Here is a 15,347-nt window from a genome sequence, read left to right as displayed (position 1 = left end):
AATCAAACACAGATGCACAGTATATCAATCCTCACTAACTGAACTGAGACATACAGTACATCAGTCCCAGCCAATCAAACCCAGATGTAGGATGTATCAATCCCAGCCAATCACAAGCTGGTGGCCATCCACCCCTTTTCTTTACATTATTACATTACATTATTGGCATTTAGCAGAGGCTCTTATCCAAAGCAACTTACATCAGTTACATTTTTTTTTTTACGTTGTTATCCATTTATACAGCTTATTTTACTGAGGCAATTGTGGGTTAAGTACCTTGCCCAAGGGTACAATAGCAGTGCCCCATTGGTGAATTGAACCAGCAACCTTTCGGTCACCAGTCCTGATCCTTAACAACTATGCTACACTGCCACCCTACACTGCTACGCTTTTCTTCTCAGGGAGACCGGTGGGGCTACAGAGCACCTAGTCCTCTGCACAATCCTATCCAACATCTGTCCAGCAAGTGCTCCTCACATTGAACAGCATTGTCATACCAACCCAGCGTGTTACAGCCCAAGAATCAGCAAATGAGCAAAACAAGCAGATGAGTGAAATGTCAGCGTGCACGAAATTAGCGGATGAGAGAAACATCAATGCACAGCATTTTCAGGTTGTGTTCAGGGGTAAATGTCAGACATTTTAGATGACAACATCATTGTTTCATTTTAAAATATATTAGTGAGTAATTAATGATTATGTATCATCCTTGATTGAAAAATATGAGGATAAGTAATTCGAGTAGCACGATGGATTGGTGAATATTGTAACAGTTCCTCTATATTCCCCCCAGCAGACACAGTTTACATCACTGCCCTGATCTTTAACACTAGAGTTATGATTTGCTCATCAAGGCCAATACAAAGTACATAGCCAAAGGCCTGCATTCCAGCAATCTCTGCCCTCTCATGGTTAACATTATCCATACATCACTTGAGGGTATTGGTCCCATCTCTCTGAACACTGCTGCATTGACATTGGTTTGGATGAGGCTACAATGGGTTTCGATGCAAGTGTCCCCAATAACTACCAGCCCATGCCTAATCTGCCCTTTTCAGACATCCAAGGCACTGGAATTTGATGTTGCATCTCCAACTGATAGCTATGTGTTGCTATAGGCTGCTGCAACCACTTTATGGTGGTGGATTTGCTTAGAGCTCAGCAGTGAACCTGTCTTTGTTAGCCGCTTTTCATGACCCCATGGTTTCTGCTAACTCAGGAACTCTTCAGATACCCATTAAGCTTAATTTAAGTGCAGCTTTTACCCTGCCAAAAAAATGAGGGAGGCAGAACAGCACATTGCAGGTTAGTGGCTTGGTTTATGCTCGATTTTTCCTTGGCCTCTAGCCGGGAGCGGTGCAGGTCATTAGCATTATTCCATCACTCAATTAATGTCTTATGCTTCTTGGACCATAACATATTGCTGCAAAGATTGTACATTCCCTGTGCCACTGGTACTTCTCTGACCTGACTTATCCAACCTCAGAGAAAACAGTTCGTTTTATGAAATGACTTCAAATCCTATTTGGTTGGTGACACCTAAGCTATCCCCCTGGGGTCAGTGCTAAGACCACTGCTTTTCACATTACACATGCTACTTCTGGGGGCAAATCATGTACAGATTTGTGCCTAATTTCCATTGCTATGCCAATGGCACTCAGATCTATGTTAGCACAAAATTGCTTGCCAGTTTACCTTCACTGCAAGCTGCCAGATGGCTGCATGAACATCAAGGTTTGGATAAAACAAAACTTTCTCAAACTGAACTGTGATAAAGCGTGTTAAAACTCTGGGTTTATCTTGAGTGGGTCCACATCTGTTCAGCGTATTCTTGATGAGTTTTGCCTTGAGATTGACGGCTTTACTTTTTTCTGCATCCCCAATGGCTAATAACTATGATGCTATTTTTGTTACACATCTGAATCCTGCATCAAGCACACAAGCAAAGAATAATTTCTCCACTTCAGAAGCACTGCCAGACTATGGTCCTCTCTCTCACACCCTGATGCTGAGAATCTCATATTTTAGTGATAATAGATTATACTACTGCTGTGCTCTGCTTTATGGAGGCCTGAACAAAATTCAAATGGTTGAAGATTGAGCTGCCAGAATGGTGACCCGTACCAGGCTAATGCCAAATTAGCCCCCAACCCCCACGCCCCACCCTACCCCAACATTCTACACTGGCTATCTGTCAAATCCAAGACAGAACGCTTAGATCCTCAAATGTGAGGTGATACTCCATTCTGCACAATGAGCACATGGCAGCTGGTTACTTTTCCATTTATTCAACGACAGGGTTGTGAAAATTGTTAAAAAATTTCAGTTTTGCCATGATTTTAGTAGGTCTGTGGTAAAATAATGACACATGACGGACATACTACCGAAGGTGCTGGAACTTTCATTAGATCGAGCGCAAGGCTGCAACAGGAACGGCAAGAGATAGCAGAGAGCTGATTTCTCAGGCGTGATGTTATCTCTGAGGCAAAGGCAACTGAGGGCAGTGCAGGCTGAGATGTTTCATTTTGGGTCAGGTGGCTGAAACAGAATGCCTGTTAGTGCAGCGCTCTGAAACTGACCAGTGGTTTGGAACCATGGAGTTAATAGGTTCTTTCAGACATGTTTCAAAGCACACAGCCGTGAGTAACAAAGGAAACAAGCCACAAGATACACCTTACACTCACTGTTGTTCCAAAGGATGCACATTTGCAGCTAAAACTTAAACATCTGTTTCAGGTAACGGTTTAAATTTGAATGACATTTCTCCCATGATAGTAGAGAAGTAGGTGTGGGAAGTGGTACAGCTGCCACATAAAACGCTTGTGGTTTTGAAATGAAAATTGCTTCCTCCTTTTTACTTTTACGGGATGAGTATCTATTTAAACAAACAAGAAAACAGACAAAAGAAAATAACATCTGTCAGCACCGTATAAGTATTGAATTGTTTCAGGGGAGAAACAAGTCATACTTTATTTCTTTCAGGTGGCACAAATAATAATTGTCCCGAGCAGGGAAAAAGAGACTGTAGTTGAGGATCCATACGCAGTGAACCATTTGCCAGACAGAGAGAAAACAAGGATATTAAAAATATATTCATATATTTTATGGCAGCTGAGGATAAAGGCCATGCTTGCACTGATAAATAATTCATGGACCCATGCAAATTATCTACGTTAACTATAGAGAGAAAGGGATTTCACCAATAAATAATTCATATATTCATGAATATTATGTAAGATGCCAATAAAAAGATGGAGGGATTTCATTTACAAATTAGTAATGGATCTCAAATGTTTGCCGTGTTACACCTACAACAGTAGGAATATAATAAAAAGAGCATAATTTTTCAAGGCTATTCATTCCTATGTTAACCACAGGAAAGTAACATTATTGATAAACTGATCTTTTAAAATAAATAATTATTATTTACAGGTCAATTCAGTTCAGTTCAATTCATTTTTGTGTGTGAATATGTTTTATTATTGTTTTTTCTGTATAACTGCTAATTATTCAAAATCTGTGTGATGTGGGCTAGTTCATTGTGTGTAATGATATGAATATACTTTAAATCCAGGCCTGATGTTTTTGTAATCACTGAATATGACTAGGGGAAACATCACTAGGAGAAGCTAAATCTTTCTGGATTCTTACAGTTTTACTACTGCCCAAGTTTAAAAATGCATTTACCGGACAACAGTCACTCTTAAGCTCACACATCGCTACAAACATTACACAGGAAGAAGGGAGTCACTGACATTTGGTGTGACAGATGCCAGAAGATTACAGCAGTGGGATGGGGACACCGGGACAGGTTATTAATGACTGCAAAGCACACCGTAGGAATAAAACTATTGTTAAGCAGCCTTTTGTGGTTACACAAGAGGCTGAGGAAATGATGACCCATCGCAAAGAAGAGTCTATTAGGATAGACACCTCAGGTGCCAATAAGAACTTAAGTCTTGTCAGCGGAATGCTGTTGGACCAAACTGACAAGCATCCAAATAAATCTGCTGGATTTACATGGCAAATTAAATAAAAACAAAGGACTTCCTTGAGGCACTGGAATTATGAAACCAGCTGGACGTGCTTTATTTAGTGCTTAATTTAGTGACCAGCTGTCTGCACATTCTCCTCCTGAACCTTCAGTGAAAGTTCAGTTTGTGTGAACAAGCAGAAAGTGCACGAAATGGAGGAAGAGATCCCACAGTCACGTCTCTCGTTCGAACCAGTTTCCACGGACCTCAGGCATGTTTGTTTGTGCTGTTTTCTGTCACTATTTAAAGCACAGAAATGCAGAAATTTTTTTCCCCATTTCCAGCTCAACGATGCCCATAAACTACATTGCAGTGCAACAAGGAGTAACTTAATTCAAACTCTTCGGGGCAGAAAAAGTCACTGATTTCTCTGGCTTCTCATTTTGCCCTCAGACTAAATCACAACTGAATGTGTTAAACAGCCTGAATCTATAATAGCCAATAATGTGGTGGTGTGGTGAAGCTGGGCTGGTTTGTCATGGCGCACAGCAATAGGTCTGTTCCAGCTGCAGTGTAGTGAGAATGACCTACCTCCCTCTCACGTTATCAGCTGATGAAATATTTGGTGCTGCATTCACATTAACAGCATCCAAGTTCATTTTTTTCCCAAGTGCAGCATTAGAAAAAGGTTTATCAAAGTGACTGATGGATCCCGATGTGCCTGCAATTACTCAGTGGCATCCAGAAAATATTAATTAAGCTTTGCTCAATTAATTAAGCTGTTTTTTGAAATGCCTAGATCAAAGAAAATGGGTTGAATGTCTAACTCTCACAACAGCAGCTTTTGATTTCCATTAGCGATTATACTGCACATTAATTCAGGTATTGTCTAGGCTTTCATTTCTTGTCCCTTTTAGATCTTAACAGCTTTATTCGCCATTAGAAAGGCAGCGGACTGCGGGGTAACTGTACAAATGCATTGGAGTCCTGAGAAGCTGACCACGTTCTAAATACATAAGTGGCCTTTGTGACATCACAGCATTGGACCATCCAATCCACTGATTGGAGGAGCTCCACATCCACCATTCCCTATCCTCCCAGCGGAGTGGCCTCTATGTGGTCACATGATGGGTCATCCTCAGTGCTGATAGGAGGAGCTCCATGCTCCTCCCCAGGGGAGTGGCTTCCATGTGGTAACTACTATTTGTAAGACATGTAATTCCATGTCCCCATGGAAATAGGATCTCAAAGGTAAGGTTGGTACATCATATATTACTTACTGTGTAAATTGGTAATGAATTTAAATGAGAACAAGCTACTGATTACTTACAAAAACATTCTTTTAATAATTCTCTTCCTACTGCTGTGTATTGTTGTGTTGACTCAATCTCTGTTATTTCTAAATGTTAGTGTGCAAGGTGATATATATATTTATTCCGAAACTGTAAAAAGTCCAATAAGGATTCCCTTGGCAGGGTAATGTACTCCCTGCAGTACGCGTCCTTTATGGTGGACGCTAATCAGTCAACAGCCTAACTGATGAACCCAACAGGTTCACACTGTCACATTACAGCACAACAGCATGGCAACAGCTCTGGAAGGAACTTATTAGGATGGATGGATGGATGGCCAATACAACTCTGAACATCTACTGCAGTGAGCTAAGCCTCAGGTCTCCTGCAATCCTCTCTGCCTGCTGCTGTTACTTCTCTTCTACATTTAATCAGGGCCCCCATATCTCCACTTTTACAGGCACTGTAAAAGCAGAGAGTCCTGGCACCAAAACGGAAGAGTTTGTTTAAACAGACTGCGTTTTAACTCTAGATACTGTTTTTACTCTGAACTGAAAGGCTTGGCAGAAATCACCACGTGCCCGGTGCTGATAATAATTAAAAGATGCCACATTGTCTTTGATGTGATAAATTTAAGTAATTCACAACCACCGCCTGCTAGTTTTGCCAAAGGTCTATCATGCCAAACTCAGGGAGATATTACACACTGCTGATGGAGATAAAACAGATCAAATACTTTTTTTTTTCCATTAAGCCTTTCTGGTGAGAAACAACAGAAGAATAACACCAGAACAAACAGAATAATATTAACATAATCTATTATAGACAAACATTCAAAACTTAAATATAGCAGCAATCATGTGGAACAGCATTACTTTGCAAGATGTCAGGGCCTACACATTAAGGCATTAAGTGTCAATTCAAATCTCTGCTTAATGCACAGTGTTTGACTCAAAGCTAGCAGTCATCATAAGCCCAATGCCCCTGTTTGCAGACACGTTCATGTAACACTGGGTATGGATGCATTACAGACATGTACAAAGGCGTGACATGATTATACATCAGGACAGGCTTGTTAAATCTGAAGGGGTGCAATGGCTTTGACCTTCCAACAAGCCCTCTGCAGCACCGGGCCACGGGACAGGCCAGGAGGAAGCGGAGAGGGAACCATAGTGACCTGTCACTTCCTGTTCCTCACAAATCAGCGCACGAATGGCAGACGGAGACAGGGAAATGTCACTCAGCACCCCGCACGCAAGAGCCGGGAGCAGCCAGGAGCTCTCTCCGAGGATTACAGAGAGGGAGAACAGAGGTAAAAAGGGGAGAGGTGGGGGTGGGCGCGGGGGGTCTATTCGCACGTGCTTCAAAGGGGTTTTTCTTCCTGAGAGCTGCCGTGCTAGACTGAGACGATGTATGAAACAGCTGAGGAGAGGGAGACCCGAGCTAAACGCGCTTCGCTGCTTCTGCTCTGACATATCCCTCAGGTGCGCCGTGAGACAAGCCTTTCCGAAGCCAGACCGACTGCACCTTCAATCGCAACAGCATCACAAAGCTTTTCCTTTCCCTCAGACTCTCGCTGCGTCGGGGGGACGGTGAGGGCTACCAGCGGGAACACATGCCTCGCTTGTTTTAAAAAGTCAAACCACAAACGTGTCGTATTTGCAGCTGTCAGATTCACGGAGTGTGAAAGTGCTCACAGTAAGGGCTCAGACGCAGAAGGGCTGTGGGACTCTTTAAACAATCTGCCGTTGCAGTGTAGTACATTACATTACACTAGACACAGAGCCAAACATTGCACGTTACCATCAACTGTGACATGTGTGTCTGAGGTGAGTGACAGAATGACTGTGATGTATTTATAAGCTTTCAGGTCTAAGCCTACAGATTAAATGCACTGAAACATAAAGTGTTATTAGTGGTTTAGCTGAACAAGACCCTTCATTAAAGGCATAACAGGTTCTATCCCCAGGTGGGGCACTGCCAATGTGCCCATGAGTGCTTAACCTGTGCTGCTTCGTTAGAATGCGCAGCTAATTAGTGGGGAATATGTAAACTGTAAGCTGGCGCGGACAAGGCCGTCTGTCAATCATAACCAGTGTACTACAACTACGTGCTACAATTTCACACACGAGTGAGGAATCTGTCATCGGCTCTGCAAATGTTCTGCTAATTTTCATGGACAAAATATATATGCATTTTTTTCCCAAGAGATAAGGATGGCTAAGTATGATCTACATCAAGACATATTAGAAGATTAATCAAACATCTTTGAAAAGCAAGTATCAGTTAACCCCTATTGCAAATATCTCCACCCAACAGGGACACTCATAGGCTGTAGCTTGACCTAAACACCTCCTTTGGAAACCTAATAGCTGTATATTAAATATGCAGCCATGTACTGCCATCTGACACTGACTCCAGAAGTGCCATTGCTTCTTGCATGTCCCAAAAAAACAAAAAACTACAAATTATGTAATGAGTCGACAAGTCCAAAGCTAGAACTTTCTCCAGCTCAGCATGTCAGTATAATGTACTTTAGTACACACAAACACCAGGAATAAATTTAAGTAGAAATTATCATGAATTATCTTTTGTAGAAAATAGCCCCCCCCCCCCCCCCCCAAAGAAAAAAAACAACAAACTGTCTGCAAACACAGACATTACTAGAATAAAATAACCTGTCCATCTCACAGAGAAGGAGCATGCACTGTCCTCCGGAAGCCATGGAACAGCAGTAACCTGGTCAGGTTCCCAGACTGCGAGGTCTCAGGTGGTCTGTGCAGTAGGAGCCATAATGAGAAAATGGAAAAGACAGGAACCCCAACCTTGTACTTCTCGCTGTCCACCAGCACTTCTCCCTCTCTGAGCCAGCTGACCACGGGTTTGGGGTTCCCGAACGCTGTGCAGCTCAAGGTGATGCTGCCCCCTTCCTTCGCCTCCACGTACTGCGGGGGTGTGTCTGTGAAGGTCGGAGGGGCTGTGGGAAAAAAAAAAAGAAGCAAAAAAAAAAAGGAAAGTCAAAAGAGCACTGTCATCTCTGCATAACTCTGTACTATGTCTGCCATGTCACGGTGCCTCTCTAAGAGAAGAAAGCAAGAGGAGGGCACAGCAGCAGGGATACTGACAGTGTACTGCATAGAAAGATATGACTAGACGAAGGTCTGGGTTCAATAAGCAATCTTCCTTATGTCTGACTCACAATTAAATGTTCACTTCATTCTGCAGAGTCTAGTAATCACCAAACCATCACCAAAATTAACCAAAAGAGCTCTGTTTGTACTGAAAACAGCAACATTTGCATTTATCATTTAGATTCAGTCAAGGCCAGAGTGTGAAACAATTTTTACTTTCCACGGTGCACAAGTGGCATACCCCTCTAGAAGCCTTGGCCCCAGCTACTCACAGTTAAAGACTGAAATAGACTCACCATTCCTCACATGGGTTTGACCAATACAGTTGATTTTTGACACAGTTCTCTAAAACATTTCCTTCCAAATTCTTTTTCAAAGCACACTTTCCTGCTGCAGGATCTTGAATTGCCAGAAATGTCAGCTCATGTTTCACCATTCAACCCATTATTGTGCTATGTCTGCACTGTGTTAGTGATTTATTCTTGTAAAGTAGCAGGTCTATGCCCCATATGACTTTGGGCAGTACATGTGCCTGCTCTGCAAAGGAATGAATTCGTTTTTAAAAAGCAATCAGTGTTACTCCAGTGAGAATAGCATTGTAATGTCTTTTTAAGAGTCTTGAAAATTAGCATCTCAAGTGCGTTCTTCCTCAACCATGACTTCCATTACCAGTCGAATGCAAGCAACTAAATGACTCATTTCCCAAAAAAAAAACCAAATATAATCACTTACAGTACTAAAAATATCTACATGCATCCAGTATTATGTTAACAAAAAACATTAAAGTGCAGGTAAAAAAAAAATCTGGAAGTTTTCAGAAAATAACAGAGACTTAATATAATGTGAACTGTCAGTTTATGTAGATAGAGAGAAAAATCTGACTTTACGGTCTTGCAGACACATTAAGGTTTGTTTTTTCCTTTTGTTGCCATGAGTAACAGTGAAGGTCGCTGAAAACCTGCTTGTGAAAATATGCAAGCAGCAACCTGCAGTGTTACTGGTGGCAGAGCGTAAATCCCGCCCAGAACGTGGAGGAAAGTGGCACTGATGAATTTTGTGCCAAGTAAAAACGATTTTTCTCTTTCCAAAATTTGCCACATTAAGGGGTCACCTGTCAACCTGATGTCTTGGGAAAGTAGTTACGACCGTGGACTGCAGACCCCCTGATGCCAGCCGAGGCCGAAAGCCCACCTGCTCTATATTAGATTACCTGCAATCACAGACCCCCCACAGCAGTAACTGCCATATGTACATGGCTAGGTACATTCAAAACCACTTACCACTATGTACGGCTCTAGTAGCTGCTCATTCTGTGTGAATAATTTCCCCTCAGTTTGCATTACTTGGGGGATTCGGCTTTTCCCGGCTCTTGATTTAGGAGCTACACCGTGACCATATCTCCTCCCGTTTCTCCTCTCGTTTTTTTCCCTCCTCGGTACGTCAGAGGAGGAGAAGGCTGCTGGGTCTGTGGGCCTCGCAGCGGGGCGGGGGCCCGCCGTCTCTGCGGCACGCAGTCCCTGCGCAATCTATTCCGCCGGTCGATCCCGGATCCATCCATCATAGCGTGTGCCGGCTCCTCGCGCCCTCATCAACTTTAATTTGGTTCCCAGGCTCACCGCTGTTTCCCCGCTCCCCCGCGCCGAGCGTGAACTGAATTCCTTTGCAGGGAGCACACTTTTTTCTTCCTTTTTTTTTCCTACTGACCTAAAATGGATGCGCTTTGCGGAAGGCTGTGCAAATTCCATTCCTTCAAAATTCCTCTACAGCAGGCGCAAGAGATGCATGGTGCATACAACAGGGAGACAAATGTAAGGGAGGGACTGAGCCCCCCCGCTGTATCTTATTTTCACCATGCAAATCCAAATCTGAACCCCCCCCCCCCTCCCCCATTTGTGCATTTGTTGCGCAACACCATCCTTCACTTTATCATGCCATTGCAGCTGGCATTAAAATTCGGTGCACAGAAATCTGTGCCTTTGTGTGGGAAAAAAATGATTAAAAAAATGCTGACCATAACATTAAAGACAAATATTTTGAAGGCTTACTTAACTTGTCAATGTTTTAAAAGAGGAAAGTATTTTGTTGTTAATTAACATTGTCACCATTTTCTGGGATTTGCTGATACTTCATCTTCTTTCTGAAAAGCTGAGCTGGCTCTGGGTAGCTGCGAGTTTGCCTTTCAAGTGTGAAATACGTCAAGTCTTGAAATCCTCCAGTGCGTACCTCTTTAAACCCGTTTAATTCAAATGAAACCTTTCAGATCCTCTTTGAATAGGGAATTTACACCGGCACACAGAGAGAAACACGATTACCCACTCCAACACTGAACACTAAACATCTCCATTTATAAACCCACTGAAGGACACATCTCCCATCTCCGTAAATAACACTATTAACATAATCAGCCCTTGTGTTTTTAGTTCCCTCCTGCTGTCATTCACAGCTGCTTCTGAGACAAATAAACACAATAAGTCAGAGTTGCTAATTATGTATTTCATATGTGTGTTTGCCCTGTGTAAGTGCCAGATCCTTGACAAGCCTCAGAGCGCTCCCTCGTCCTGGGAGGAAGCTCTACAGCACATACAGCAAGGAATTAGGGAGGACCACACACCTGTTGTGCACACCTGAATTTCGTTCATGTGCAAAGCGTGCAAAGCAGACACAGCCTAGCTGGTTAAGGTGCTTGTTCTGGGTGCAGATCGGGGCTTGATTCTGAACTGTGTGGCAATGACCGAGAGTTAATCCTGGCAGAAAACAGCTGCCTCCATTTGACTGCGGTAGGGTGGGTTTCGTTGGCCACGGTCCACTCCGCCAATCACTCTGGCGCCCTCTAGTGGCTCGCAAGGCACCTGTGAGCTGCTTGAATCATGACCGTGGAGATGTGTCTATCCTCCAATTGGCGCCCACTCTCCTGCTGAGCACTGTGGGACTTGCAGTGCAGTGGAGACGTGAGTGTCATAAGAATGCCAATTCCAGGAATGTTCCATTCTGGACTCTCTCACAAGACAAAAGAACACGACCGGCTTGTAAATCTTGTTTTAAAACCTGTGTTTCTGCGTGATCTCTGCATCTGGATTCCTCCTGCTCAACTGTTACAGAAAGGGGTTGTTGGACAGGTAGAAGGGTTGAAATGGAGGTGTTTGCAAAGCCAAGAAAGGAGTCTGGAATTTCAGGAGTCATGCCCTGGTCTTCAGTTGCCAGGTGCAACGGTGCACCACATGGCCAAATGACAGATGTATTTTCACACAGCAACACCTTTCAAAATGAAAATCGCACACCTTCCACACTCCCGCTGCCACACACCTGGTGGCCCAGCCTGGGGACACTTCTGTCTTGTTGCTCATGTAATTTTGCATTACCAGGCTAGGTTTCCATCAGCTGACACACCCCAAAAACACACAGTGCAGCAGTCACTGCATTAATAAATTAATTTTCACAGACGAAACTCTGGCGGTTCATGTGAGGTCATGATAAGTAGTGACCTATCCTTGAAAGACAGTTCCCAGGTCTTTCTGACCACAGATTGTGCCTCACTAGGACCAAAACATGAGAATAAGATTGCAGTCAGTCCCGGGGCTGGATCATGAATGATTACAAGGATCGTGAACATACAGGTCTAAGTGAGGACTACTCAACTGCAGACCTGGACGGTTGCAATCAGGCAGGTTTTCCAGCAGTCTTATTAATGCTAACTCTCTCTGTGTCACAGAGGGAACCATCATCGACCCGATCATAACAATGAGTGGTTCAATCAGTTGTGTCTGGCTAGAACAAAAGGCACCGGCATCTCATGGTTCTGAACTGCTTGAAATGCTACACTGACATCACAATCGGGAGTTTTGCACTTGAAAATGTTGCAAGCTTAAGCTTCTAAGAACAGAACAGTCTGATTATAATGCAGGTCAACAGATTTCCATTTCACAGGATTATTACAGATGTGTCAGAGGTGTTATACTGTTCTCTGTGCCTTAGCTGCCCTGTGAAATTGAGCCGTATCCTCAGAAATCAGTGATCTCCCAGCAAAATGTATCCATCAAACTCTCTGTTGAAAAATCTGGTTCTAAGTAATAGCACTTTTCTGTCTTTTTTCTCAGAGTGTTGCATTCAGAAGCGTGTAGTGACAATCCATAATACTGCACTTTGCCGACTGATAACACTGTAATACCCGAAACATATATATTAAGCATGACATGCATAATTTAATTATAATACGCTCTTCAGCATGTGCACATGTATTTACCAATAAATGCATTCTGCACAGACTGTTTTCCACAAAGATGCAATTAACCAACTGAAAGCAGATTTTGAGTGGTGGATTCACCCATAGGGCTCATTTCAGCAATCAGATAGTGAGTAACAGAGCGTATGTGTGTGTGTGTGTGTGTGTGTGCGTGTGCGTGCGTGTGTGCCTGTGTGTGTGTGTGCGTATGTGTGTGTGTGTGTGTGTGTGTCTGTGTGTGTGTGTGTGTGTGTGTGTGTGCGTGTGTGTGTGTCTGTGTGTGCACGTGTGCGTGTGTGTGTGTGTGTGTGTGTGTGTGTTTAGTGAGGAAACTGAGAAGATGCTTCAGAAAGCAGCTGCACCATCACACCACTGGCCTACATTTCCCTACAGCGCCTCAGTGCTCAGCCCTGGATACGCACCTTCATGCCCGGCCTCAGAGCATGCTCTCTTAGCCTGACCACCACTGTAACACACTCGAGTGTGAGCATGTGGAACTGTTTAAATACATACAGCGCAGACACTCTATACTTCCACCAGATTATCTTAATTTAATTCTGCAAGGGGCAGAGGAAAATTTTTTTTCATTTGTTTATTTCATTTACTTTTTTTTTTATTTAGATTTTTTTCCCATTGGTGATACTGTACTGTAAAGCTCCTTGTGATAACTGAATTGTGAAGAATGCCACACTGAATGAAACACCTATTGATTGATTGACTGCTTGATTCTATGATTGACTGATGAGTTGAATAGATGGCTTGACTCCATTCCCCTGCTACTCTTTCCCTCTGTCTCCCTCTCTCTCCACCCCATCCTTCCCTCTCTCCCTCTCTCATCTACACTCTCGGTGTCAAGTTTTGAAATTGTGTCATAGAGGATTCATGCCTGGCCTTTATTTCACTGGTATGAGCAGAATGCAGTGAGAAAATAGGTTACAGTGAGTGTGAGCCATTTATTCACTCTGTCGGTTCAGAATGTTTTAAATGAAGGAAACTAAAGATGGAGTATTTAAGAAAGACAAAACAAAGATACGGCATGAATGATTTTCACGCTCTTTTGCCTTTAGGGTTTGGAGAAGAATTGTTAGTTGAGAGCTTGGTGTCATAGTCACAAACTTCAAAAGACGTAAAAGTTCACAATCAGGAAGCAGAAAGCAAATTAAGGAGGAAGCTTCCCATTAAGTGCAGAGGTGATGTTCCCTCTGTCATTTCTTTCAAACGTGGTGAGGAAACAGCAGCACAAAGGAAACAGCTCAGCCACACGACCCTCAGCAGACCGCGCTTGGCAGCTGCTCCCCATTCAAATGACAATGAGAAAATTACAATCGGATAAATGATTACGTCTTTATAAATCAGATGGTCAATAAAGCCCATGCTCGTATACAAGAGTTCATTGACAGCCCAACCCCTGTTTGCTTTCTTGCATCTTATATATTTGCCTATTTACCACAGGGCAGCCCAGGGGTTGTGGGTTCGATTCCTGAGCAGAGCATTGTTGTTGTACCTTTAGGCAAGGTATTTAACCCCAATTACCTCAGTAAATTTCCAGCTGTATAAATAGACAATCTGTTAAAAGTACATCTTATGTAAATTGCTCTGGATAGGGGCATTTTCTAAGCAAATGTAATGATAAACTTTACATAGGTGACATTTATTTTTTACATGTTATCCATTTGTGTAGCTGAGCACTTACTGAAAAAGTTCAGGTTAACTGCCTTGCCCAAGGAGCACAGCAGCAGTGTCCCATCCGGGAACGGAACCTGCAACCTTGGGCTTACGAGGCGCTCTGGCACCTGCCGTATCCGGGGCGACAGACCCCGATCTGGTGCCAGGCTGGCAGGAGGCCTGCAGCCAGTGGCGGCGGGAGTCAGAGTGCCCGTGTGTGCACATTCCTCTGCTGAACAGGAAATGCTTTCAGGAGACCGCCTTTCAGCTGAAACCAGAGAGCACCTGTGCCTTCCAGCAACCGCGGCCTTTGACTGGCTGACAACAAAGCCAGGCTTCAGCAGCTCTGAGTGCTCAGCCTGTCCATTTAAGGTGATGTGCTGTAAAGCCATATAAAATGTGCTCCAGGCAAAAACTAAGACCCCGGCATGCTAAACCCTCTACCTCAAGCCAGCAAATGTTAGTCCGTGTTACATTTTACATACATTTTAAACCTGTACATCTCAGCCTATCCCCCACACATACCTACATGCACAAGCTCACACACACACACGCCCACGTGCACATGCGCACACACGCACACGCTCACATGTATGCACACATGCACACTTACACACCCGCACATCAATCTCAGCAGAATATGACTTTAAACATATATAATGCATGTCTGCAGGCTTTTTTCTTCAAGGCTTGAACGTGCGCACACAGGGCAGCGAGATGAAGCGCTGCCGAGCTCAGAGCAGAGCGGTACAGGGACACCGGAGCTATAAAAAGCCGCACAGCCAACATCACGCACAGATGCTCCATCTCACTCCCCCCCCACGGCAACGCAGGTGACGCCTAATTGGCAGAAAAACTACCCAGGTGAGGCTACTGACAGCAGGCTGATCTACCCTGTCCACAGAACACACACAAATACACACACACACACAAGCATGTATACTCATACACATCAACACACCCATAAACACACAGGTACGTATACGCTCACACAGATTAACACACACAAATACACACATATTCTCATACATGTAAACTTACAAACACACACACGCACACTCACTCA

At 43.6% G+C, this 15,347-nt stretch overlaps 1 protein-coding gene across 1 annotated transcript in view; it reads right to left on the bottom strand.

Annotated features, from left to right (window-relative positions):
• Positions 1 to 15,347, bottom strand: part of igsf9ba (immunoglobulin superfamily, member 9Ba) — a 107,952-nt gene that overhangs the window by 42,852 nt on the left and 49,753 nt on the right. Inside the window, exon 4 of the mRNA XM_036536738.1 lies at positions 8,092 to 8,243. Within this exon, the coding sequence (XP_036392631.1) occupies positions 8,092 to 8,243 (152 nt within the window). The remainder of the gene's footprint in view (positions 1 to 8,091; positions 8,244 to 15,347) is intronic.

This window comes from Megalops cyprinoides, chromosome 9 (genome assembly GCF_013368585.1).
Source record: "Megalops cyprinoides isolate fMegCyp1 chromosome 9, fMegCyp1.pri, whole genome shotgun sequence".
Lineage (NCBI taxonomy): Eukaryota > Metazoa > Chordata > Actinopteri > Elopiformes > Megalopidae > Megalops > Megalops cyprinoides.
Note: the sequence above shows the minus strand (reverse complement) of the source record. Positions and strands in the feature narration are given on the sequence as shown.